Raw genomic sequence first — 26,797 nt, 5'->3', positions numbered from 1 at the left:
AGTATGCACCATTGCTACAGTTCATCGTGCCAAGACACCACATGATGATCGGGTGTGATAAGTTCTACGTTCACATACAACGGGTGCAAGCCAGTTTTGCACATGCAGAATACTCGGGTTAAACTTGACGAACGTAGCATATGCAGATATAGCCTCGGAACACTGAGACTGAAAGGTCGAACGTGAATCATATAGTAGATATGATCAACATAGAGATGTTCACCATTGAAAACTACTCCATCTCACGTGATGATCAAACATGGTTTAGTTGATATGGATCACGTGATCATTTAGATGACTAGAGGGATGTCTATCTAAGTGGGAGTTCTTAAGTACTATGATTAATTGAACTTTAATTTATCATGAACTTAGTACCTAATAGTTTTTGCATGCCTATGTTGTTGTAGATCTATGGCCCGTTCCCTTGAATTTTAATGCGTTCCTAAAGAAAGCTAAGTTGAAAGATGATGATAGCAACTACACAAACTGGGTCCGTAACTTGAGGATTATCCTCATTGCTGCGCAGAAGAATTATATCTTGGAAGCACTAGGTGCAAGACCCGCTGTAGGAGCAACTCCGGACGTTATGAACGTCTGGCAGAGCAAAGCTGATGACTACTCGATAGTTCAGTGTGCCATGCTTTACGGCTTAGAATCGGGACTTCAAGGACATTTTGAACGTCATGGAGCATATGAGATGTTCCAGGAGTTGAAGTTAATATTTCAAGCAAATGCCCGAGTTGAGAGATATGAAGTCTTCAACAAGTTCTATAGCTGCCAAATGGAGGAGAATAGTTCTATCAGTGAACACGTACTCAGAATGTATGGGTACCACAACCACTTGACTCAGCTGGGAGTTAATCTTCCTGATGATAGTGTCATTGACAGAGTTCTTCAATCACTGCCACCAAGCTATAAAGGCTTCCTGATGAACTATAATATGCAAGGGATGGAAAAGGCAATTCCCAAGCTCTTCGCGATGCTAAAGGCTGCGGAGGTAGAAATCAAAAAGGAGCATCAAGTATTGATGGTTAACAAGACCACTAGTTTCAAGAAAAAAGGCAAAGGGGAGAAGGGGAACTTTAAGAAGAACAGCAAGCAAGTTGCTACTCAAGGGAAGAAACCCAAGTTTGGACATAAGCCTGAGACTGAGTGCTTCTACTGCAAAGGAATTGGTCACTGGAAGCGAAACTGCCCCAAGTATTTGGCGGATAAGAAGGATGGCAAAGTGAAAGGTATATTTGATATACATGTTATTGATGTGTACCTTACTAATGCTCGTAGTAGCGCCTGGGTATTTGATACTGGTTCTGTTGCTCATATTTGCAACTCGAAACAGGGGCTACGGATTAAACGAAGATTGGCTAAGGACGATGTGACGATGCGCGTGGGAAATGGTTCCAAGGTTGATGTGATCGCCGTCGGCATGCTACCTCTACATCAACCGTCAGTATTAGTTCTAGACCTGAATAATTGTTATTTGGTGCCAGCGTTGAGCATGAATATTATATCTGGATCTTGTTTGATGTGAGATGGTTATTCATTTAAATCAGAGAATAATGCCTGTATTTAAAAAAAGTGAGTGGGAGCTCTGTAGCATTTCTAATATTATATGTGGATGACAAATTGTTGATTGGAAATAATACAGAATTTCCGAATAGAATAAAAGGATACTTGAATAAGAATTTTTCAATAAAAGACCTCGGTGAAGCTGCTTATATATTGGGCATCAAGATCTATAGAGATAGATCAAGACGCTTAATTGGACTTTCACAAAGCACATACCTTGACAAAGTTTTGAAATGGCTTGAGGCCATGAAATATGAGATGGGATCCATGTATGAGAACAAAGTATGGACTTTGGTTGACTTGCCCGATGATCGACAAGCCATAGAAAATAAATGGATCTTCAAGAAGAAGACTCACGATGACGGTAATGTTACTGTCTACAAAGCTCGACTTGTTGCGAAATGTTTTCGACAAGTTCAAGGAGTTGACTACGATGAGACCTTCTTACCCGTAGCGGTGCTTAAATCTGACTGAATCATGTTAGCAATTGCCGCATTTTATGATTATGAAATTTGGCAAATGGATGTCAAAATGCATTCCTTAATGGATATCTTAAAGAAGAGTTGTATATGATGCAACCAGAAGGTTTTGTCGATCCTAAAGGTGCTAACAAAGTGTGCAAGCTCCAGCGATCCATTTATGGACTGGTGCAAGACTTTAGGAGTTGGAATATACGCTTTAATAGTGTGATCAAAGCATATGGTTTTATACAGACTTTTGGAGAAGCCTGTATTTAAAAAAAGTGAGTGGGAGCTCTGTAGCATTTCTAATATTATATGTGGATGACAAATTGTTGATTGGAAATAATACAGAATTTCCGAATAGAATAAAAGGATACTTGAATAAGAATTTTTCAATAAAAGACCTCGGTGAAGCTGCTTATATATTGGGCATCAAGATCTATAGAGATAGATCAAGACGCTTAATTGGACTTTCACAAAGCACATACCTTGACAAAGTTTTGAAATGGCTTGAGGCCATGAAATATGAGATGGGATCCATGTATGAGAACAAAGTATGGACTTTGGTTGACTTGCCCGATGATCGACAAGCCATAGAAAATAAATGGATCTTCAAGAAGAAGACTCACGATGACGGTAATGTTACTGTCTACAAAGCTCGACTTGTTGCGAAATGTTTTCGACAAGTTCAAGGAGTTGACTACGATGAGACCTTCTTACCCGTAGCGGTGCTTAAATCTGACTGAATCATGTTAGCAATTGCCGCATTTTATGATTATGAAATTTGGCAAATGGATGTCAAAATGCATTCCTTAATGGATATCTTAAAGAAGAGTTGTATATGATGCAACCAGAAGGTTTTGTCGATCCTAAAGGTGCTAACAAAGTGTGCAAGCTCCAGCGATCCATTTATGGACTGGTGCAAGCCTTTAGGAGTTGGAATATACGCTTTAATAGTGTGATCAAAGCATATGGTTTTATACAGACTTTTGGAGAAGCCTGTATTTAAAAAAAGTGAGTGGGAGCTCTGTAGCATTTCTAATGTTATATGTGGATGACAAATTGTTGATTGGAAATAATACAGAATTTCCGAATAGAATAAAAGGATACTTGAATAAGAATTTTTCAATAAAAGACCTCGGTGAAGCTGCTTATATATTGGGCATCAAGATCTATAGAGATAGATCAAGACGCTTAATTGGACTTTCACAAAGCACATACCTTGACAAAGTTTTGAAAAAGTTTAAAATGGATCAGTCAAAGAAAGGGTTCTTGCCTGTGTTACAAGGTGTGAAGTTGAGTCAGACTCAATGCCCGACCACTGCAGAAGATAGAGAGAAAATGAAAGTCATTCCCTATGCCTTAGCCATAGGTTCTATCATGTATGCAATGCTGTGTACAAGACCTGATGTGTGCCTTGCTATAAGTTTAGCAGGGAGGTACCAAAGTAATCAGGAGTGGATCACTGGACAGCGGTCAAGAACATCCTGAAATACCTGAAAAGGACTAAGGATATGTTTCTCGTTTATGAAGGTGACAAAGAGCTCGTCGTAAATGGTTACGTCGATGCAAGTTTTGACACTGATCCGGATGACTCTAAGTCACAAACCGGATACATATTTATATTGAATGGTGGAGTTGTCAGTTGGTGCAGTTCCAAACAGAGTGTCATGGCGGGATCTACGTGTGAAGCGGAGTACATAGCTGCTTCGAAAGCAGCAAATGAAGGAGTCTGGATGAAGGAGTTCGTATCCGATCTAGGTGTAATACCTAGTACATCGGATCCAATGAAAATCTTTTGTGATAATACTGGAGCAATTGTCATAGCGAAGGAATCCAGATTTCACAAGAGAACCAAACACATCAGGAGATGCTTCAATTCCATCTGCGATCAAGTCAAGGAGGGAGACTTAGAGATTTGCAAGATACATACGGACCTGAATGTTGCAGATCCATTGACTAAGCCTCTCTCACGAGCAAAACATGATCAGCACCAAGACTCCATGGGTGTTAGAATCATTACTATGTAATCTAGATTATTGACTCTAGTGCAAGTGGGAGACTGAAGGAAATATGCCCTAGAGGTAATAATAAAGTTGTCATTTATATTTTCTTATATCATGATAAATTTTTATTATTCACGCTAGAATTGTATTAACCGGAAACTTAGTACATGTGCGAATACATAGACAAAAGAGAGTGTCCCTACTATGCCTCTACTTATATCATGATAAATTGAAAGGTTGTATTCGGACATCGGAATGGTTCTGAGTGATTCAGGGATTTTTCTCGGAGTACCGAGGGGTTATCGGAACCCCCCGGGGGAATATTCGGCCTACATGGGCCATAGGGGAGAGGGGAGGCAGCCCATAAGGGGTAGCTGCGCCCCCTCCCTATAGGGAGTCTGAATTGGACTAGGGAGCCCCCCCCCCCTTTCCTTCTCCTCTTCCTCTCCCTTCCCTCTTTTCCCCCTTCGGAAAAGGAAAGGGTGTCCAATTAGGATTGGGAGTCTTAGTTGGACCCCCCCCCCTTTGGCGCGCCCCTAGGTTGGCTGCCTCCTCCCCTCCTCCTTTATATACGGGGGCAGGGGCACCCTAAAGGCACATCAATTATTCCTCAGCCGTATGCGGTGCCCCCCTTCACAGTTTACCACCTCGGTCATATTGTCGTAGTGCTTAGGCGAAACCCTGCACGGATCACATCACCAACACTGTCGTCACGCCGTCGTGCTGACGGAACTCTCCCTCGACCCTCTACTGGATCAAGAGCTCGAGGGACGTCATCGTGTTGAACGTGTGCTGAACACGAAGATGTCGTACGTTCGGTACTTGGATCGGTTGGATCATGAAGACGTTCGACTACATCAACCGTGTTACATAACGCTTCCGCTTTCGGTCTACGAGGGTACGTGGACACACTCTCACGTCTCGTTGCTATGCTTCTCTTAGATAGATCTTGCGTGATCGTAGAATTCTTTTTTGAATTACTATGTTCTCCAACACTATGGCCATTGAGTATCGATCCACATGAAAGCATGCATGCCAGCTACACCAAGATGGCCTTGTTAAGGTGGGCTTGCATATGATCAGTCGGAGGCGTCATGCACAAATCACCACAGAAAACCCAAGCGACACTTCTCATTTCCCTCTTGATGCAACACGGAGGACGAGCTATGGGAGAGCTCGTCGGTGAGGTTTCGCCAAGATGTGAGGTGATCCGTCCATACCCATATCAATGGATCGAAGGGCCATGACATTTGCGTCCATGGACACTTGTGGCATGGTGTTTGCGCCCATACAATCGTGTGAATGATTCTGTGGAGAGGCCGAACTTTCGACTATTTTGTCATGGTTTGTGGCACGTTGGCCTGGTGGCGCCTATGGACATCGCTGTGGTATCTCAGTTTACAGTTTGTAGCTTCTAGTGACTATTTTGTCATCGTGCTATTGGAGAAGCCCACATCTCCGCTATTATAATAAAAAGATTGATGCATCAGTAGAATAAAATACTATAGCTCATTGTAAACCGTATTCGAGAAAAGCTGATTGTAAACAAGAAGGCATAACCTTACTTTAATTCGGGCATCTAAGATACAGTAGGACTCGACGAATGTTTGATCGTGTAGAGAACAAACGAGTGACTGTTTTTAAAAAGGTCGAAATGGATTGATATATATTTTACGATGTCGTACACTCGTACTACCGTTTATATTTTTTAATTATAATCTAAAAAGTAGTTACACTAACCTAGGAATCAAACAAAGAGCGTAGAGAAAACCGTCCTCAAGGAGGACCGTCCATGAAATATTTTAATAATATGGTACGTACCTGAAAACAAAAGAGTCGCTAACGGTTGCGACGTGGGCGGAGATGACCAGCATCGCCACCGCCCCCGGATGAGCATGTTCCCGCCCCCTTCCGCTCGCCTGGACTGACTCATCCGCTCCGGTGGGCGCCGCCCGCAGACCCCTCCCTCCCCACGCGTCCGTCCTCCTCTCTCTCTATATATACAACACGCGTGCGCACTCTCCAAGATCCACGACTCCATCGCGCGGAGAAACGAACAACCTCGTACAGCGCAGGCGACCGATCGGCGCGGCCATGGAGAAGCCGCCGATCCCGAGCATCATCTCCACCGTCACCTACTGGTCCGTCCGTCGGTCTCACTCCCTCCCTCGCCGCGTCCGCTCTGCGATTCAATTTTATTTTCTCTCCCTCTCTTCGCGCCGTGCATGGAGGTCGACTGACTGACTGACCGATGCGTGTGCATGCATGCAGCTGCGGGGCGTGCGGGTACGACCTGAGGCTGAGCTCGCTGGCGCGGGACACGGCGGGCGGCGCTGGCGCGAGGCGGCGGTGCGTGGGCGCGGCGGAGGTGGTGTTCGACGCCATCGACGACGCGCGCTTCGGCCACCTGGAGGAGTTCCGGTGGCTGGACGTGCGCGCCTGCCTCCCCTTCTCGCGCCGCACGCGCCTGCTCTGCCGCAAGTGCGGCGCCCGCCTCGGCTACGGCTACGACGACACCGCCGCCGCCGACCGCCCGCCGCGCTACCACATCAAGATCCGGGCCCTCCAGCCCGCCCCCGACCCCTCCGCGGCGCCGTCCGATCGGTGATCCGAGGGTCTCGACGTATTCTTTGATTGCTCGTGCATCCGCATCTGTCTCTTTCTACTTTCGATCGAATCTCCTCCAAAGTCGCTCGCTTGGACCCGAAGGAAGGAATGAAACAGACTGGTTGATTCGGATCCCATCTTGCTTTCTGATATTTTTAAGCGGAATTATTGGTCTTGACTTGGTTGCGTTGTGGAACTGTAGAAGTCAAAAGTTGTGTACTGTTCCAGTCTGAACTTCCAGTGCTGGTGGCGACACTGACCGTGTCCGTGTAGGGGGGAGGATCGCCAGCAGCACCTATCAACCCTGCATCAATCACACTCAAGTTCTTTGTATCCACACATTTTCGTATGCTCCAGCAGAATCCACGCAGACAGGGCAACACTCTGCAGGCCAAAAGATCAAATTGCAAGCCCAGATTAGGGCATGAGTCGTGACACCTATATCACCGTCCACTAGATTGATGAATAATCTCTCAAAAATCCGCTTTTTATTAGTGATTCACCATCGCTTTTTTATCGGTGACGATTCACCAGCCACTACATTCTTGGAAGCCTACTAAAAGGCTATAAACATAAATAAATCTGTCACCTGCTGGTGATCCAAGGGTTTGTGACAGTAAAAAACGGCTTGCTTGGGGTTCGTCCGAAGTTGGACTGAAGTAAACAAAGTGCTAGCACATGGGAATCTGAGATAAGCTACCTCCTGTATTTCATCTAAATCATACTACTATAAATCACCGTGCTTTCTGTCTTGATTCTTGCGTCGTGCGTTTATCTTCTCCCGAGACACCTGCACACTATGGAGCACAGAAGCAACGGTTCGACTTAGCTTTGTTTTAGGGAATGGATGCCACGGACCAACACCCAGACCCCCAGGAAACAGTGGTGGAGGCCTGGAGGCCTCGGAGGGCAGAGAGAGGGGGCAACCATAAGAGCATCTCTAGCAGGGGAAAATATTATACGGAAACCAATATTTGAGGGAAACCGATGAAAATCATGAGAAGAAGATGCTTTAAAGTTTGAAAAGAATCTGAAAAAAAATATAGGATGTTAAGGGGGTGATATTTATTGCCATACAAAATTTTAAGTTGAAACACATTACGAGATATGAGCTATAAAAAGACAAACTCGGCGTTGAATAGTGCCGAACAGTAATGTCACTATTCAAGGCTGAATTTGTCATTTTCATAGCTCACATCTTGTAATATGTTTCAACTTGAAATTTGCGTGGCAATGAAACATCACCCTTTTAACATTCCATATTTTCTTTTCAGATTTTTCCGAAACTTTGAGATATGGTTTTCACGAAGTTTTCATTGAATATTGGTTTTCATATGATATTCTCCCCTCTAGCAGATCCCGTATAATGCCCTGACCCGCAAAATAATCGTCAAAATATGTAAATGCATCGGACCCGAAAATAGCTGTCTGATCAGACACTGTAAACACGTCGGACCCGTAAATTTTTTTGACAGGCGCGGTAAAATCCCACCTTCAACCCACGAAAACACAGGTTTCCCCCTCGACCCGACGGTGCCCTGTATCTCAGAAAAGCGGTGGCGGGAGGGACATTTCAGCCCGCGCGTGTTCCCCACCCCCTTCCGCAGCCGCCCGCCATCAGTTTCGCCCGTCCGCTGCCGGCGATTCCGGCCATACCTGCGGACGGAATCACGCCGCCGGGGCTCCCCTCACCCGGTTCCACCTAGCCACTTCACCGGCTCCCCCGATCCACCGAGCCGAGCCGCCCCGAGTCGTCGTCGCCGGTGAGTACTTGTGCTTGGTGCTTTCGGATGTGATATGTATAGTTGGTTCATGTGGCGGTCGTATTTGTGATTTTAGATGGAATTGAGCCCTCACGAGAGGCTTTTGCTCGAGGATTCGTCCGATTCGGACGACTCGGATGTTGAGACGCTGCTTGAGAACCATCGGCAGCAGATGTTGGTGATGGCCCTCGCCGTGAAGGAGCACGACAATGAGAACCGAAAGAGACGGAGAGGATCGACCGTCAGCCGTCTTTGCATTCCTCACAATCGCCATCTCGGGAATGAGATGTTGATGCAAGACTACTTCGCGAACAATCCAACATATCCGCTGCACCTCTTCCGGAGAAGATACCGAATGTGTTGATCCCTCTTTGTGAAAATAGTGCAAGCTTGCGAGGCCAATTGTCGGTATTTTACTCAAAGAAGAAATGTTGTGGGCTTGAAGGGACTTAGTGCATATCAAAAAATCTCGGTAGCTATGTGGGTAATTGCATACGACATTTCCCGCTAACTATGCCAATGGTACCTTCTCATTGGTGAAGATACTATAATTGAGTCAGTGCGTAGGTTGGCCAAAGTGATCATCTGTGTCTTTGGTCCTAAATATTTTCGGGCACCCAACAAGGAAGACACAAAAAAGTTGATGGCCTCAAGTGAGAGAAGAGGTTGGCCTAGCATGCTAGAAAGCATTGATTGTATGCATTGGACTTGGAAAAACTGTCCAAAGGCATGGCAGGGAATGCATTGTGGCAAGTCTCGTGATGCAACAATTGTGCTAGAAACCGTAGCATCCGAAGATTTATGGATTTGGCATTGCTTTTTTGGTATGCCGGGTACTCTCAATGATATCAATGTATTGCAACGGTCTCATTTGTTTGCCAGGCTTGCTAGTGGTGATACTCCTGTTTGCAACTACACTATCAATGTACATGAATACACAAAGGGGTACTATCTTGCAGATGGTATCTACCCTTCTTGGAGCATATTTGTCAAGAGCATCAAAGAGCCCAAAACTAAGAAACAATGTGAATTTGTAAGGGTACAAGAGGTAGCCCGAAGAGATATTAAAAGAGCATTCGGGGTTTTGCAATCTAGGTTTGCCATTGTTCGTGGTCCTGCTCATATTTGGGACAAGCGATCCCTGAAAAATATCATGACATGTTGTGTGATTCTTCACAATATGATTCTCGAAGATGAGAGAGGCATGAACTTGGAGTTCTCCTACGACAATGTGGGTAGCTATGTCAAACCAGTTAGAGATTCTAACCGCAATAGAGCATTTTTTCAGACCTATTGGGAGATTGAAGATGCAAACGCCCACTTTCAGCTTCAGGAGGATCTCATTGAGCACCATCGGCAAAGGCTGGGTGGTAACACATTCCATTTTTGTATTCATTTCATTTAATTCATGTGTGATTTGTATTCGGGACAAGTTTTGTATTGAATTATTTAGTTTGCTTCGGTGACTTCAATAATCATTGTAATTTGGATGATTGTTGTATTGTAATATTGACATTTTATCTTATATTGGATTAATAATTCTGAATATGTGGCATATGTGCCAAATTTAGATTAAAACCCATCTGATTTGCGGGTTGGCGCGGGCTGCGGCCGAGCAGACCCCGCGTAGCCATTTTTTCCATGCACTGTAAATGAGTTTTACGGGTCAGCGATATATAGGATTTGCTAGAGATGCTCTAAGCATTGATTTTACGCTGTATTTTTGGGGGAAATGATAAATCCAAAACGTTCGGATTTTTATCATGACAAATCGAACATTTTGTATGGCAATTTTAGCTGACACAAGTATGCCAATTTTTGTTTACGAGCACCACAATTTCCTAAAAAAAAAACTAGGGCAAATTTTGCCATGGTCAACAAACATAAATTGCCACATAATACGTTCGTTTTGCCCTGGCCAAATCTTGAACGTTCGTTTCGCTTGGGAAACAGTGGTGGAGGCCTGGAGGGTCAGAGGAGAGGCAGAGAGGGGGCAACCATAAGCATTGGCTTTACGTTAGTTACTGTATTTTTTTTTCCAAAAATGATAAATTCCGAACGTTCAGATTTTGACCATGACAAATCGTACGTTTTTTATGGCAATTTTAGTTGACGCGAGGATGACACGGCAATTTTCTGACAAAAAATAAACTGAGGATGAATTTTGTCATGCTTGTCAACTAAACTTGGCATGGTCAACAAACATAAATTGTCACAAAAAACATTCGTTTTACCCTGGCCAAATCCCGAACGTTCAGGACTTATAGGTGTCCTTTTCTTTTCTTTTTGAGAGGAGGTGGGGAGGGGTGTGTTATACTGTGCAATAGTACTGTGTAAAAGATGGCACTAACGTTTGCTCAGCGGTCCCTTTCAGATAAAAAAAATTGACAGTACACCCTCTGACCCTCGTGCACCTAACAGCCTTATATGCTAGATCTGCAACTTGCATGTTTTACCAATGCAAACCTGAGCTCCAATGATGAGCTTGCATCAAGGTGATGTGAGCGAAACTGAAATTAAACTGGTTGGTTTTCTAAACCGAAAGGAAGTTCACCCCACTGAATTCTAAAGTAACAATACTGTTGCGGCCTCAGCATGCTTGAAGAAAATCCTAATGCAAGCCTACAGTAAAATGGTCGATGGAACCTCCCCTGTCAGTCATGTTGCATAAACCAAATTCAGTTAGTGAGGTAGATGCTCAAACGCATGATAGTTCATTGCAGTGAAGAATTAAGTAAACACACAATGCAGCATCGAAACATCAAATGTCTAAGCTAAATAGAGTAACTATTTGTCTTTTGGTTCAGAAGGTAGACAAACCCCAATGTCGTGTAGGGAGGCTGAGAAAGTATGTAGACCCAATGCCAACAAAATACTACTCTGTCTGTAAACAAATATAAGATGTTTTAGGTCGCTAAAGTAGTGACCTAAAATGTCTTATATTAGTTTACAGACGGAATAGAAAACAACCAAACACTTGCAGCAACAGGCTATTATCAGAAAAATATAAATAGATCTGTCACCTGCTGGTGATCCGACGGTTTGTGAGTAGTAAAAAACAGCTTGCCTGTGTTTTGTCCGAAGTTGGACTGAAGTAAACAAAGTACATGGGAATGACCGAATGGAACCTTGGCTCACAGTAGAATCTGAGCAAAGCTGCCTAGCTCCTGTATTTCATCTCATCGTGATCGTGATCCCCGATCATCAACGTGCTTCGTGTCTTAATTTCTGTGTGGCGCATTTATCTTCTCCCGAGACACCCTGCGCACTGGAGCGAGCAGAAGCCATGGTTAGAGACAGCTTTGCCTTCAGAAATAGATGTCACCCATCATGAAGACAATGGCGCAGGCAGGCTCTCGAGTCTGTAGAGCAGCTGTGGAGATCACAATGCCAAGTGGCTGAACAAAAAAAGGGCAGCAGAAATGGATGCCACCAACCGACACCAACAACCCTAATCATCTTCTCCAACATCAGCAAGTAGAAACAGTGATGGAGGGGTGGAGGAGAGGCAGAGAGAGGAAGCACAGGCATTGGCTTTTACTTGAGTTATGTGTGGGGTTTGGCATTTAGTGGTGCAAATTACTACTGTGCAGTAGTAGTAATGTGTAGAGATGGTGCTCTGTGGGTTATAGCCCTACACAAGTACTTCCACCAATTGCTCATAGGTCCCTTTCAGATATAAAAGAAATTTGACAGCACACCCTCATGCACCTAACAGCTTTGCATACTAGAGTTACAGCTTACTAATTTTACCAGTGCAAACCTAAGTTCCAACGATGATTTAGATATATCAAGGTGACCTGAGCAAAACGGAAATTTGAATGCTCGGTTTTCAAAACGGAACGGAAATTCACCCTGCTGAATTCTGCAGTCACAAAACAGAAACAAGGAATAAGACAGTGCAGCATCGAATCATCGAATGTGCTAAGCTAAGTACAACTGTATTAGTCTTTCAGTTCAGAAGGTAGACAACCCTAAATTTTTCCCTTATGATATTTTTAACCCGAATTATTGGTCTTGACTTGGTCGCGTGCGACTCGAAGTCAAAAGTTGTGAACTTCCCGTCTGAACTTCCAATGTTCGTTGTGACACCGACTGTGTAGGGGGGAGGATCAAACAGCACCTATCAAGCCAGCATCAATCATAAGTTTTCCGTATCCATCCGTTCACCAAGTTGATATCTGTTTACCAAGTGTCCGAGTTGATACACATGCTGAATCATATAATTTCACTGTAGCACACACGCAGACCATGAGCTCATTTGAGGATTGCTGAAGAAATTCATGACTGCAGGCAGACAGGCATCAAATTGCGAACAAAGATTAGGTCATGAGTCATGACATATAGCAAAAACCTACTAAGAGGCTACAAATAGATCTGTCAACCTGCTGTTAGTCCCGGGGTTTGTGTGAGAAAAGAAACAGCTTGCTCACCACACAGACAGCAAGCTTGGGGGTTTGTCTGAAGCTGGACTTAAGTAAATAAAGTAGTACTCCCTCTGTAAACTAATATAAGATCGTTTAGATCACTAAAGTAGCGATCTAAATGATCTTATATTAGTTTGCAGAGGGAGTACGTACATGGGATTGATGGAATGGAACCTTGGCTCACCGTGGAATCTGAGCTAGTAGGCTGCCTCCTGTATTTCATCTCATCTCATCGTGATCGTGATCCCCGATCACCATGCTTTGTGTATTGATTTCTGTGTAGCGTGTTTATCTTCTCCTCAGACACCCTGCAAGGCTAGAAAGAGCTTTGGTTTCAGAAGTGGATGTCACCCTCACCCATAATGAAGACAATGGTGCAGGCAAGCTCTGGAATCTGTAGAGCAGCTGTGGAGATCACAATGCCAAGTGGCTGAACAAAAAAAAAAAGGCAGCAGAAATGGATGCCACCAACCGACACCAACAACCCTGATCATCTTCTCCAACATCAGCAAGCAGAAACAGTGGTGGAGGCGTGGAGGAGAGACAGAGAGGGGAAGCACAGGCATTAGCTTTTCTGTGAGTTACTGTATGGGGTTTGGCATTTAGTGGTGCAAATTACTACTGTGCAGTAGTGATGTGTAAAGATGGTGCTCTGTGGGTTATAGCCCTACACAAGTACTTCCACCATTTGCTCACATGTCCTTTTCAGATATAAAAGAAATTTGACAGTACACCCTCTGAACCTCATGCACCTAACAACCTTGCATACTAGAGTTACAACTTGCTAATTTTACCAGTGCAAACCTAATAAGTTCCAATGATGATTAGGTATACCAAGAAGATTGCATCAATGTGACCGGTCGATTATCAAAACGGAACGAAGATTTACCCTGCTGGATTCTGCAGTCACAAAACTGTTGCAGCTTGATCGTTACTCCAGAAAAGCACCAATGTAAGCGTGTAACACAATGTTGGACCAAATCTCGCAAGTCAAAGTCATGAAGTCTGCGTGAAATCAGATTCAGTTAACGAATCAAATGCTCAAATGCATAGTGGTTAATTGCAGTGAAGAAATAAGTAAACAAACAGTAAATCATCAAATATGCTAGGCTAAGTAAAATTGTTTGTCTTTCAGTTCAGAAGGTAGACGACCGCTGATTTCATGTAAGGAAACCGAGAAAGTGCAGAGATCCAATGCTAACAAAATACTGCTCCCTCTGTTCCATAATTATGGAAAGGAGGGAGTAGAAAACAACCAAACACTTGCAGCAACAGGCTATTATCAGTAGCATACATGTGAAATGTCGTCCTGGACTTAACAAACAACAGAGCCAGGTTAGCGATAGAAAAGCGCAGACCCAATCTTGGGATGGCCTGAAGACTGCTTGTGCTTGCTCTTGAAGTTATAGGTGTAAAACATCAACTGTTCGTGATTTACCCTCCTAACATGGTGCTCGACAGTTTACAGTCATGAGAACGGATAAATTTATCAGACCGTAACATATACTTCATACGACAAATGCAACTGACACTGATTCGAAAAAGAATAAAGTCCATGTGGAATTTTACATTTGACAGTTGTGACAAAAGTATTTCATCTCATTGTGATCCCTTATCACCGTGTTGTGTGCCTTGATTCCTGCGCTGCGTGTTTATGTTCTCCTGAAACACCTGCATACTGAAGCACAGAAGCAACGGTTGGACATAGCTTTGTTTTCGGAAATGGATGCCACCGACCAACGCCATGGAGGGGTATAGGAGAGGCAGAGGGGAAGCATAACCGTTGGATTTATGTGAGATATATCCTATCCTGTGGTGGGTTTCGCATCTAGTGGTGCAAGTTACTGCACAGTAGTAATGTGTAAAGATGGTAGTACCGTTTGCTCAGTGGTCCCTTTCAGATATAAAAGAGCTTGACAGTGCACCCCTGACACCCATGCACCTAACAGCCTTGCATACTAGGACTACAACTTACAAATTTTACCAATGCAAACCTGAGATCCAATGATGTGCTTGCATCAAGGTGATGTGAACAGGACTGATATTTGACTGGTCGGTACTCTATAAAAAACGGAAATTTAGCTGAATTCTGCAGTCACAATACTGTTGCAGCTTGAGCATATGCTTCCGAAAAATCACACAATGCAAGCCTAGAACAAAAATGGTCGACTGAATCTCCCGTGTCACCGTCGGGGAGTCTGCATAAACCAAATTCGGTTAATGAGGTAGATTCTCAAACACATGATAGTTAATTGCAGTGAAGAAATAAGTAAACACACAGCACAGCATAGAATCATCAAATGTATTGCAGTGAAGAAATAAGTAAACACACAGCGCAGCATAGAATCATCAAATGTGCTAGCTAAGTAGAGCTACTGTTTTGAGTACTGTGGTTCAGGCGGTAGACAACCCCCAATTTCATGCAAGGAAACGGAGAAAGTACAGAGACCCAATGCCAGCAAAATACTACAAAACAACCAAACACTTGCAGCAACAGGCTATTATCAGTAGCTGACATGCGGAATGCCGCCTTGGGCTTCACCAGCAGCAGAGCCAAGTTAGCAACAGGAAAGCACACACCCAACATTGGGATGCCTGAAGATTGTCCGTGCTTCAGTAGCTGACATGCGGAATGCCGTCTTGGGCTTCACCAGCAGCAGAGCCAAGTTAGCAACAGGAAAGCACACACCCAACATTGGGATGCCTGAAGATTGTCCGTGCTTGCTCTTGCAGCTACAAGTCTAAAACATCAACTGTTGATGATTTATCCTCCCTATATGGTGCTCGACAGTTTGCAGTCATGAGAACGGATGAATTTATCAAACCCTAATATACACTTTCAACAAGGCAAATTATCTGGTTCAAATAAGTACAAAGTTCATGTGGAATTTTACATTTGACTGTTGTGATAAAAGCACAGTTTGTAGGTTACACACTGGAGAACACAAACGAGGATTGAGGCAAGGAGGCAGTGTGTTTCTGATTCTGACAAAAATATTTTGTTCCCGGCCATGTTATGTGGCCTTCATTTTTTTTTGAAATGGCAGTTATCCTGCATTCGTTAAGAAGAAAATAGTTGCTTAGTTAATTAGGGAAAACCGAGTGAAAACCAGATTGCCCAATTGATCATACCGGGCGAAAACTATCACAACCGTTGAGCGGCACACACAAGATACCCCATGCACACCACTCCAGTGATGGCCTCGTCGAGACAGCACATAGGCGTCATCGTCATCACTCCTCCCGTAGAGGCGACATCGCCATCCCTAAATCCTGAGCAAAGGACTCTGACTTCGCCATAGGCGATCGTCGACTCGACACATACTGCAGAATCCCCGTGAAGATGCATGAAGATCCACGCCAGAACTCAGCCACCTGCGACCAGATAGCACAGCTCCAACTTTGACGGAGAACTACGAAGGACAAAACCAGGCATGGCTGGCACCACGGAAGATCGCCGAACGGTTCACCTGCAGCCAGTCATCGTATACCACAGGGCCTGCCGCAGCAGCTTCGACTTCACAGCAACAAACAAACCGAGGCAAACCCGTGGACATGCCGGAGAAGAGCCGACTACCTCAACCATTGCCGCGTTGCCGACATTGGACCTATCATCATCGTTGCCACAAAAACCTGGTCGCCACAACCGCCGCAATCCACCGGTCTCGCTTGCCGATATTGAGCTCCCAAGACGAAGCCCCCGAGAGGGAATACGACACCAAGGCGCCGCCATCGTCCGATAACAGATCAAAGGTTTCCCCCAGAGAGGCCGAGATGGCCGGATCCACGCGGGAGAGGTGCGGCAGCAAAGCAATGATGCCTCCAAGAAGGTCAACGACGGCCGCAGCCGCCACCATCGCTGGTCACAGCACAAAGCCAAGATAGGGCGTTCAACCAATCTCCCACACCACCTCAGTCGTACATCATCCTGCACCAGCGCCGGGAAGCCCACCAAACACCACCACAATCAGAGCTGCCCATCAACAAAGAAGCTCTGAGATCCGCCGTAGCCAGCCGCACCTCGCGGAGACCACCGACGGCCAACCTCCAGAACGAGTCCCTAGATCCATCAACGGTCTTTCGGACGCAGCACGGGAATAGAGGAGCGCTGCCCGAAGCCAAGAGCCACCATGGTTCCGAGCCATAGCCAAGCAACAGAACCACCGACGCGCCCCATGCACGCCATCGCAGCCACCGGAGACCGAATCTACATCACTCGCAACCAAAGGTGCTCTTCCTCGCCAACCCAGGCTCCCGACCCACCATCACCAAGGCTTACTCGCAGCATCAAATCACGTAGGCACGCACCAGCCGCGCCCCCTCACGGCTAAGCCGCCGCCCGAGCGCCGCACGCCCGAGCCTCTCCACCACGCGCCATGCCTCCTGCATTGCCCCGCACCACCTTGCGGCTCACCCGCAGATGAACCACGCCCCTGACCTCCTGCGCTCCATAGAGGCACCCTGCCCGGCCACGCCCGAGCCACAGCACACCCCCGCCCGCGAAACAGCCCTCGCGCCAGATCTGCGACGGCCTAGCCATCCCGCGCGCCCGCACAACACCTGTCGCGCCCGATCTACCGCGTCCACGCCATCCTGCCGCGCGAGCAAGAACCACCGAAGTCGCGCTCGCGCGCCCTCCAAGACCCATGGCACCAGTTCCATCTACAGTAGCGCGGGTCTGACCCCACGCTACTGCTGCGTGGGATTGGACCCGCGCTATTGCTAACGCTACTGCTAAATAGCAGTAACGCCTGTTTTTGCCCCACGCCACTATTATTAGTGAGTATTCATTTCTTTATATTTATACTTTTATTTATACACAGTTATACAATTTTTATACCGTAGCAATGAAGAGATTGTGGAGGAAACACGGATTAGATTAAAGTGGATGGATCCATGTTTCTTACACCCCAATGATATAACAACTCATCATCCGTAGTCATATATATAATAACTCATCATCATTCTAGCACATTACAAGTAGTACGGCCTCGTCATCATCATCGTAGTCATATAACAACTCGATCATCATGCGTAGTCATATAATAACTCACCATCAATATAGCACATGACAAGTTAACCAACCTAGCTAAGGGTAGTCATCCTAGGTAAATAACTCATCATCATTCTAGCACATGACAAGTACTACGTAGGACCTACTCCTCTCTCCTAGGTAAAATATCATAAAACAGGTAAACCCCTCCATGTCCAAAATGGACAATAGAGATCCGCCAGTCTCCAACTTGTGGCTTGCGCACATTCATGTTCTCCAATTGGTTGCCTGTGCGCATTCTTCCTTTGATTTTGAGGCTTTCATCTTTTAGAGAAATCGAGTATGCACTGTGGAAAGCCACCGGCTAATTTGGCCATAAGCTAAACATACTCATCTGACCTTCGGTATACATCAGGTCAGGCACAATCTCCTTCGGGAGTTTTTGTTGAAGAACATAATAGTAACATAGTTAGCAATGTAGTTTACTTAAGAAGAATGTATCCATCGATAGTCAATAAAATCTTACCATGCTATTTGCACTGATGCTACCATCACTCAACTCGTGGACTAGCGGCACATATCCACTACAATTTTGGCTAATTTCATATTTGGTCTTAAAAGTCTCAACATCATTAATAAATGAGACAACGGAATTTTTCTCCTTCCAAGTTAGCTCCGAGCCATAACTGCAGTATGACTTGTCTACAACCTTTCTTTCGTGTATTTCTTGGAGAAAAGAAATAAGCTATCAAATTATAAATAAACAAGTTTAGTAGGGATGAATACCAACTATTTTTAAATAAACAATATAAATTAGTTACATATTTGTTTGACAAACTCACATAGAGGTAGAACTGGAATCATGTCCACATCCACCGAAATGTCGATATTATCTTTAGGATCATCTTGAGGACCAATATCGAAGGTTATTTTCATATCCTCCTGAAATCCATAGGCCTTGCATAGTCCTCTCCAATTTCGACAACCAAAATTTGAGTGATTTACTGCATTGTAGAGCTTAACCGCAAAAATGAAACCATGTTTCATCTTTAGGTGAGCTTTATTCGTCTCCATACTCTCCCTATCTTCGAAACCAAGCTTCTCTAAGACATACAATCTTGCATAACAGGGGATGCACTAGTCAAATTGTACAAAACAAAAATTACACGTTAAAGCAAAAAGCACTAGTCATGTTTAATTATGAAAAAATACTTTCCGTCATTGCATACCGTAAAATGTTCGAAGGTCTCCTTCAGCGTGAGGGTGAAGCACCGTTATCTAGATGAGGCCTGCCGCACATACCCCCGTCATCGGTGCAATAATCGCACTCAGATATCCTATCGCCGTCAGACATTTCCTGTGTTCATAATTTAAAGATTAAAAATCAACGGCAATTACCAGGAACTCAACACACAGATCATTTCCTGAGTTTTTGGTAATTGCCATCGATTTATAATCTTTGAATTATGAACACAGGAAATGTCTGACGATGGTAGGATACCTGAGTGTGATTACTGCGGCGACGACCGGGGTATGTGCGACATGTATCATCTGGAAAACGATAGGTATTTCACCATCAAGCTGGACGAGACCTTTGATGTTTTTACGGTAGGTATTGACTTGTGCTTCTTTGAATGAATGTGCAATTAAGCATGACTTGTACTTCTTTGCTTCAACGTGTAATTTCCGTTTTTTCAATTCAACTAGTGCATCCCCTGCCATGCAAGACTATTTGTCTTGGAGAAGCTCGGTTTCCAAGAGAGTGAGAATATGGAGACGAGGAGAGCTCATCTCAGGACTAAACATGATTATGCTTTTCGGGTTAAACTCTACAATGCACTTAATCACTCATATTTTGGTTGCTCTAATTGGGGAGCTCTCTGCAAGGCCTATGGATTTGAGGAGAATATGCAAATAACCTTCGATATTCGTCCTGAAGATGATATTGAAAATAATATCGACATTTGGGTGGATGTGAATATGCCTCCAGTTCCGCCTCTATGTGAGTTTGTCAAAGAAATTTGTTAAGTAATTAATATTATTTATTTAAAAATATTTGGTGTTCATCCCTACTAAACTTGTTTATTTATATTGTCATCTTATTTCTTATCTTCAAGAAATACTCGGAAGGTTGTAGACAAGACGTACTATAGCTATGGCTCCGAGCTAAATTGTTAGGAGAAAGGATCTCTTGTCTCATTTATAAATGATGTTGAGACTTTTAAGACCAATTATTTAATTAACCCAAATTTTAGTGGATACGTGCCACTAGTCCACGAGTTGCATGATAAACTATGGTTGCATACATTCTTCTTAAGTAAACTACATTACTAACTATATGTTACTATTATGTTCTTCAATAGAAACTCCCGAAGGAGGTTGTGCCTGACATGATGCTTACCGAAGGTCATATGCATATGGTTAGCTTACGACCAACTCCGCCGACAGCTTACCACATGGCATACTCGATTTCTTTAAAAGATGAAAGACTCAATATCAAAGAATGGAGGAAAGTAATGAATGCGCGCAAGCAACCAATTGGAGACAACATGAATGTGCGCAAGCCACAAGTTGGAGACAGGTGGATCTCCATTCTCCATTATGGAGATGGACCGGTTTACCTGTTTTATGCTATTTTAGCAAAGAGAGAGGTGTAGGTCCTCGGTAGTACTCATCATGTGATATAAACAATTAGCTAGTGTTGGTTATGACTATGAGGATGAGGAGTTGTTATTATTATGATGATGATGAGTTATGTGCTAGAATGTGCTAGAAACTTAGAATGATGAGTTGTTATATGACTCATAGATGATGATGATGATGAGTTCTTATATGACTATGAGGAGGAGGAGGAGGAGGAGTTGTTATTATTATTATGATGATGATGAGTTGTTATTATGATCATGATGAGTTATTATATCATTAATGTGTATAGCTATTTAGCAGTAGCGCTACTATTTAGCATGATGTGAGAGCAACAGTGTGTTCCAGTTATTTGTCATGTATAACTAATCCAATTCCAACCTTTTGAAATAACACTTGGACAGTACCGTAAATTTGTCTCTGGGCTATACATATTACAGACCTTGCACACAAGTTGGGGTCATTTGAAAATCCTAGTACTAGCCTCCTAGGGGATAACATAATACACATTACCTATTCGCAAGCACTCACCATTTGATGGGAAGAAACTGCGCAATCGATTAGATGTATATCTAGATTCCAAAGTAATTCAGCTCCTACAATATTTGGCAGGGATAGAAGTAGGCTGCAAAAAATGGCAACTTAGGGCAGGGGGCAGGATGAAGCTGTTTGTCAGCCGAAGCATGTTTGAAGGCCAGTAAACCAAAAATTCCCAGAAAGGGACGAAGTTAGTGGCGGTATTAGTGGTACCGGATGGAATTTCTCTAACAATATTCTAGTTTACCTTTTTTATGCTTGGGCTTCTGGTTGATGCTTCTTGCCCGTAGGACAGTTAACCCCCTGCACAGGCAGAAGTGTTGTATCTGTGTCTGTCTATTGTTATTTTCCCTAGATTGGAGGTTGTTAAATCTAGCATTGTGAGGAAGAAAAAGATTGCATAAGCTCAGGGCAGTTGGAAGAACGAAAGGAACTAATACTAGTCCAACCATATCTCTAGGTGAACTGACCTTTAATTGCCCTAACATGATCATGGTTCAATTTATTAACAACGCATGAAGTACTAATCATCGGATGGTAGAATAGTAAGAAAGGGAAAACATACCTTCCCTTTATACATAGTTAGGTTATTATCTAAAGGAGTTATTCTACCTTCCTTTAAGATAATCTTTACAAATGCTAGACAGTTTTATAAGGAAAGAACAGAAGTGAAACTATTTGTTTGCTGCACAGTTTGTTTGCGTTCTTCTCTTTCTCCTTTCTGGCTGTTTTGCTTTTATTGCAGGCTGTAAGTTCGGCTCACCTAGGCATTTCCTTCTATGCGCACTTAGGTGTGTATTCGGGAGAGAAAAGTGAAACCGTGTGAAACGAACACCGATCCTATGTAATGGCAGTCATCCTAGTTTGTAAACTTGCAAAGTATTTGAAAAACCTTGGTCATTTAACTAACTGTGAATGTGGAGATTCCACTAGAAAAACAAGTAGGCAGCAGCTTGTTGGAGATTTACCTGCCTGGCTGCATTCATGACCAAGAATGCATGACAGTTGTTGGTAAGCTCCTGAATAGTTTAGGACAGACTCCAGTGCAAATTCAGCAGTCCAAGGGCTTCATCACATTTATCCATTTCTTGCGCCTGCCTGAACAAAGCAGAGCAATGTCATTACTCACTACAGGGAAATTGCTATGATGACATGCTTCACAAAGAAGCAAAAAAATAGCATGTTCTAAAGATCTTACAGGGAAAGCATTGTGTGAATTATCCCTGTAGTGAGTAGTGAAGCTGGAGCTCAAGGATTAGCACTGATTATCCCTGTAGTCTAGAACGATTGTACCGAGGCTGAGCACCCTCCAACATGCTCATGCCACGCTCCTGGGGACGCCGATGCGTGCACGCCCCCTCGAGCGGCACCCTGTATGTTCTCTCCACCTAACAATGAAATGATACGCAATAATGCGTATTCATGAAAAGAAAGCATTGTGTGAATTACAACAATTAGCAGAATTGGTTATGGCTACTGTTAGTTTCAGAACATTGATCACTAATGTTAAATGTAGTTGCCTATCTAAATGTGCGGCGGCATGCATGTGGCATGGTGTGTTACCTACTCTTCAGTTTGAAACTTGGGTTAAGACTTAAACAAAAAGGAAAGTATTGTCTGGACAGTTCCAGGGAAGAAACGATCGCACCACCCAGTTATCACAGTTGGAACCGCATACACAGTGCATCAGGGCTGCGATGTGCTCGTCTACTGCATCATCACATCGCATGCTTAAAATATAAGTTGCCTACGGCCGCATCCTTAAAATGTAGCGTGGTGTGCTGTGTAGCCCTTTTCAGTTCGAAACTTGGGTTTGGAACTTTGGATACACAAGAAGGGAAAAGCCATAGTTTGCGTAAGCATCTATCTATTGTTTGGACAATCCAAAAGGAGCTAGCAGTTGGGATACATCCTTAGCGCCAGGGATACGACTCTGTGTCTGTCTCTGTGGTCAGTGAACGATTTCCACGGGCCATGAGAGACTACGGCGGCGGCAGAAACAGGCGAGATTGCGCGCGGAGCCATCCAACATCTACTCCTATCTATCAACCAACAAACCAACAAACCGACGAGCAAAACCAGCGGCTAACCAACCTTGCTTCCGTTGTGCGTGCCAGCTTCAACGGATCGAGACAGATCCGCCGCGAAACAAGGGGCGGCAGGCCGTGGCAGTAGAAGCACACTGAAACAGCCAACAGAGCCGGAGAAGAAGAACCGCCTAAAAAAATCGTCGCCACCAACCTCGCGCGGGATCCGGGTGCGCCGGGACGCCTGGAGCCGGAGCCGGAGCCGCCACCGCTCCGGCAGCCATGGCCTCGCGGCGGCGGCGGCGCGGCCGTCTCCTTCTCGGCCGCTCCCTCTTCATTTCCCCATCCCATCCATCTCCTCGCCGCGCGCCAGCTTTGGAACTTTTCCGGGTCATTTTCTGGGCGGATCTCCCCGTGTCGGTGCCGATCGGGAACCGGATCCTAACCGCCGCGGCGTGTGGATGACGGGGGCTCAGATTCGCGCGCCGCACGTACGGGGGGCAAGCGGCGGGCGCGGTGACAAAGATGGCACGCACGCACGCACGCTAGCATGACGGACGAGATGGTGCCGTGGTGGGGTAGGTAGACGGTTGGGAGCGCTCTGCTGGTTTCCCTAAAAAAATCGTCTCATGAACCGGGCCCTTTTTTTTAGAAAAAAAAGAGTAGGTGTACAGCACAGTTGCAGGGTCAGCAAAAATGCATTTTAGTGAGCCATAAGACTTTGGGAACATGACAACTGTGTGATCCGTCTTCAATTTATACATATCCTACATGACGAGATATGCTTACTTGTAAAGGAAACCTGCAAAGGTCTTTTATGTGTAACCTTGTGTGTCACGCTCTATCCTTGGGCACACCGAAAAGTCTTCTAATAGAAGAATTCGGTTAATTATACCTTTTTTGGGGTTAGAAACTCATGTGTTGCATGTCCTTGTATTAGAAGACTTTTCGGTGTCCTACAACACTTTTTTTCACATACTCTTTTTCTCTCCCCCTCTAGAAACACTAATGTGACATAAGTGATTAGTCGGCCATGTTTCATTTTGGTTTCGGGGGTGAGATGTTTTAAACTTACTTTTGGAAAACAACTTGTGTCCTACAACACGAGCTAGAGGACAATGCACCCACCATCTCACTGCCAAATTACACGATGGTGTGAAATAAAATCTTTGCGGAAGCGTTAGGTGTAGCAAAATTACCGGGTCATGTTGTTGGGAAAGAAATACTTTAATGTGCTAAGACTTTGGGAGGCATGGCGATTGTGTGATATATCTCTCATTGTATGTATTGTATGTGACAAATAAGCATACTTGATATACTTACTCATTAAGGATAAGGAAACCTACAAAGGGGTTTTCCGCGTAACCTTGTGTGTCACACTTTATCCTCGGACATATATGAAAAGTCTTCTAGTATAAGCAAGTCGGTTACGTTTACTCTTTTTGTTCCGGTAGAAACCCCAGGTGCTGCATGTCCTTCTACTGCCGGTACTATATATTGCTTACCTTTTATCACTTTCTTTGAAAATGCTAATATAGCATAGTTAATAGCTATACTTGATTAGGGGAGGAAATTTTTTTAGAAAACTGATTTCGTCCTATGTCCAACAACCCGATTTACTATATGTCTCTTAGAGGACAGTGCACTTACCATCCCACTGCCAAATTACACAATGGTATAAATAAAAGCAAAATTACTAAGTCATGTTGTTAGGAAAAAATAATTGTTTTTGGAAGCATGGCAGTTGTGCGATATATCTCCCATTGTATGTATTATATGTGTCGGATTAGCATACTTGATATGCTTCATCATAAAGGAGATCTATAAAGGTCTTTTCTACATAACCTTGTGTCTCACGCTTATCCTTGGACATATGTGAAAAGTCTTTAGTATGAGCAATTCGGATAGGGATTTTATCATTTATGCCACCGGGTGTGTCTTGATACGTCTTCAATGTATCTACTTTTCTAAACACTTTTGCCCTTATTTTGGACTCTAACTTGCATAATTTAAATGGAACTAATCCGGACTGACACTGTTTTCAGCAGAATTGCCATGGTGTTATTTTTGTGCAGAAATAAAAGTTCTTGGAATGACCTGAAAATCAACGGAGAATATTTTTGGAATATATAAAAAATACTGGCGAAAGAATCAAGGCCAGGGGGCCCACACCATGTCCACGAGGGTGGGGGGCGCGCCTACCCTCCTGGGCGCGCCCCTCTACCTCGTGGGCCCCCTGGTGCTCCACCGACCTCAACTCCAACTCCATATATTCACGTTTAGGGAGAAAAAAAATAAGAGAGAAGGATTCATCGCGTTTTACAATACGAAGCCGCCGCCAAGCCCTAATCTCTCTCGGGAGGGATGATCTGGAGTCCGTTCGGGGCTCCGGAGAGGGGAATCCGTCGCCATCGTCATCACCAACCTTCCTCCATCACTAATTTCATGATGCTCACCGCCGTGCGTGAGTAATTCCATCGTAGGCTTGCTGGACGGTGATGGATTGGATGAGATTTATCATGTAATCGAGTTAGTTTTGTTAGGGTTTTATCCCTAGTATCCATCATGTTCTGAGATTGATGTTGCTATGACTTTGCTATGCTTAATGCTTGTCACTAAGGCCCGAGTGTCATGATTTCAGATTTGAACCTATTATGTTTTCATGAATATATGTGAGTTCTTGATCCTATCTTACAAGTCTATAGTCACCTATTATGTGTTATGATCCGTTAACCCCGAAGTGACAATAATCAGGATACTTACCGGTGATGACCGTAGTTTGAAGAGTTCATGTATTCACTAAGTGTTAATGATTTGGTCCGGTACTCTATTAAAAGGAGGCCTTAATATCCCTTAGTTTCCAATAGGACCCCGCTGCCATGGGAGGTAGGACAAAAGATTCCATGCAAGTTCTTTTCCATAAGCACGTATGACTATATTCGGAATACATGCCTACATTACATTGATGAACTGGAGCTAGTTCTGTGTCACCCTATGTTATAACTATTGCATGAGGAATCACATCCGACATAATTATCCATCACTGATCCATTGCCTACGAGCTTTTCATATATTGATCTTCGCTTATTTACTTTTCCGTTGCTACTGTTACAATCACTATAAAAACCAAAACTGCTACCGTTACTTTTGCCATCGTTACCACTACTATCGTATTACTTTGCTACTAAAGACTTTGCTGTAGATATTAAGTTTCCAGGTGTGCTTGAATTGACAACTCAGTTGCTAATACTTGAGAATATTCTTTGGCTCCCCTTGTGTCGAATCAATAAATTTGGGTTGAATACTCTACCCTCGAAAACTGTTGCGGTCCCCTATACTTGTGGGTTATCAAGACTATTTTCTGGCGCCGTTGCCGGGGAGCATAGCTCTATTCTTTGAGTCACTTGGGATTTATATCTGCTGATCACCATGAAGAACTTGAAAGATAAAAGAACCAAGATTTTTCCCTCAACTACGACGGGAGGTAAGGAACTGCCATCTAGCTCTACACTTGATTCACCTTCTGATTTGAGTAAACTTGCGACACCTACTCCTGCTATTCATTCTGATATGTCACATGTTATTGATGATGCCACTTCTACTTTGCATGATACTTATGATGAAACTACTTCTATGCTTGATAATATTGTGCCACTAGGTGAATTTCTTGATGAACAACTTGCTAGGGTTGGAGAGAATGAAATTACTGAAACTGATAATATTGATGAAAGTGACGATGAAGATTCTCCCCCTAGATATGAATT

General features: G+C 44.0%; 1 protein-coding gene and 1 long non-coding RNA gene across 18 annotated transcripts; one reads left to right on the top strand and one right to left on the bottom strand.

Annotated features, from left to right (window-relative positions):
• The first annotated feature begins 5,874 nt into the window (after nucleotides 1-5,874).
• LOC123090574 (uncharacterized protein At4g08330, chloroplastic) lies at nucleotides 5,875-7,252 on the top strand. Its single transcript, XM_044511917.1, has 2 exons — nucleotides 5,875-6,177; nucleotides 6,308-7,252. The coding sequence occupies exons 1-2, from the start codon at nucleotides 6,131-6,133 to the stop codon at nucleotides 6,642-6,644; spliced, it is 384 nt and encodes a 127-aa protein (XP_044367852.1). The 5' UTR covers nucleotides 5,875-6,130; the 3' UTR covers nucleotides 6,645-7,252.
• Nucleotides 7,253-10,473: 3,221 nt separating this feature from the next.
• Nucleotides 10,474-23,581, bottom strand: LOC123189386 (uncharacterized). 17 transcript variants are annotated; one of them, XR_006495812.1, is made up of 8 exons: nucleotides 23,101-23,578; nucleotides 22,205-22,394; nucleotides 21,975-22,104; nucleotides 14,828-15,031; nucleotides 14,403-14,511; nucleotides 13,723-13,838; nucleotides 13,018-13,149; nucleotides 12,171-12,693 (listed from the first exon to the last, which is right to left on the bottom strand). It is a non-coding gene; the product is annotated as an uncharacterized lncRNA (long non-coding RNA). The 17 variants fall into 17 exon arrangements; XR_006495791.1 differs by adding an exon at nucleotides 21,254-21,378 and having other exon boundaries at nucleotides 13,723-15,031; nucleotides 23,101-23,581; XR_006495787.1 differs by adding an exon at nucleotides 12,792-12,911 and having other exon boundaries at nucleotides 12,987-13,149; nucleotides 13,723-15,031; nucleotides 23,101-23,581.
• Between the last annotated feature and the right edge of the window lie 3,216 nt (nucleotides 23,582-26,797).

This window comes from Triticum aestivum, chromosome 1A (genome assembly GCF_018294505.1).
Source record: "Triticum aestivum cultivar Chinese Spring chromosome 1A, IWGSC CS RefSeq v2.1, whole genome shotgun sequence".
In the NCBI taxonomy this organism is placed as follows: domain Eukaryota; kingdom Viridiplantae; phylum Streptophyta; class Magnoliopsida; order Poales; family Poaceae; genus Triticum; species Triticum aestivum.
Note: the sequence above shows the minus strand (reverse complement) of the source record. Positions and strands in the feature narration are given on the sequence as shown.

Coding starts and splice junctions, on each gene's coding strand:
- LOC123090574 (XM_044511917.1), top strand. CDS start 6,131: ATGGAGAAGCCGCCGATCCCGAGCATCATCTCCACCGTCACCTACTG. Junction 6,178..6,307: donor ATCTCCACCGTCACCTACTG/GTCCGTCCGTCG, acceptor GCATGCATGCAG/CTGCGGGGCGTGCGGGTACG.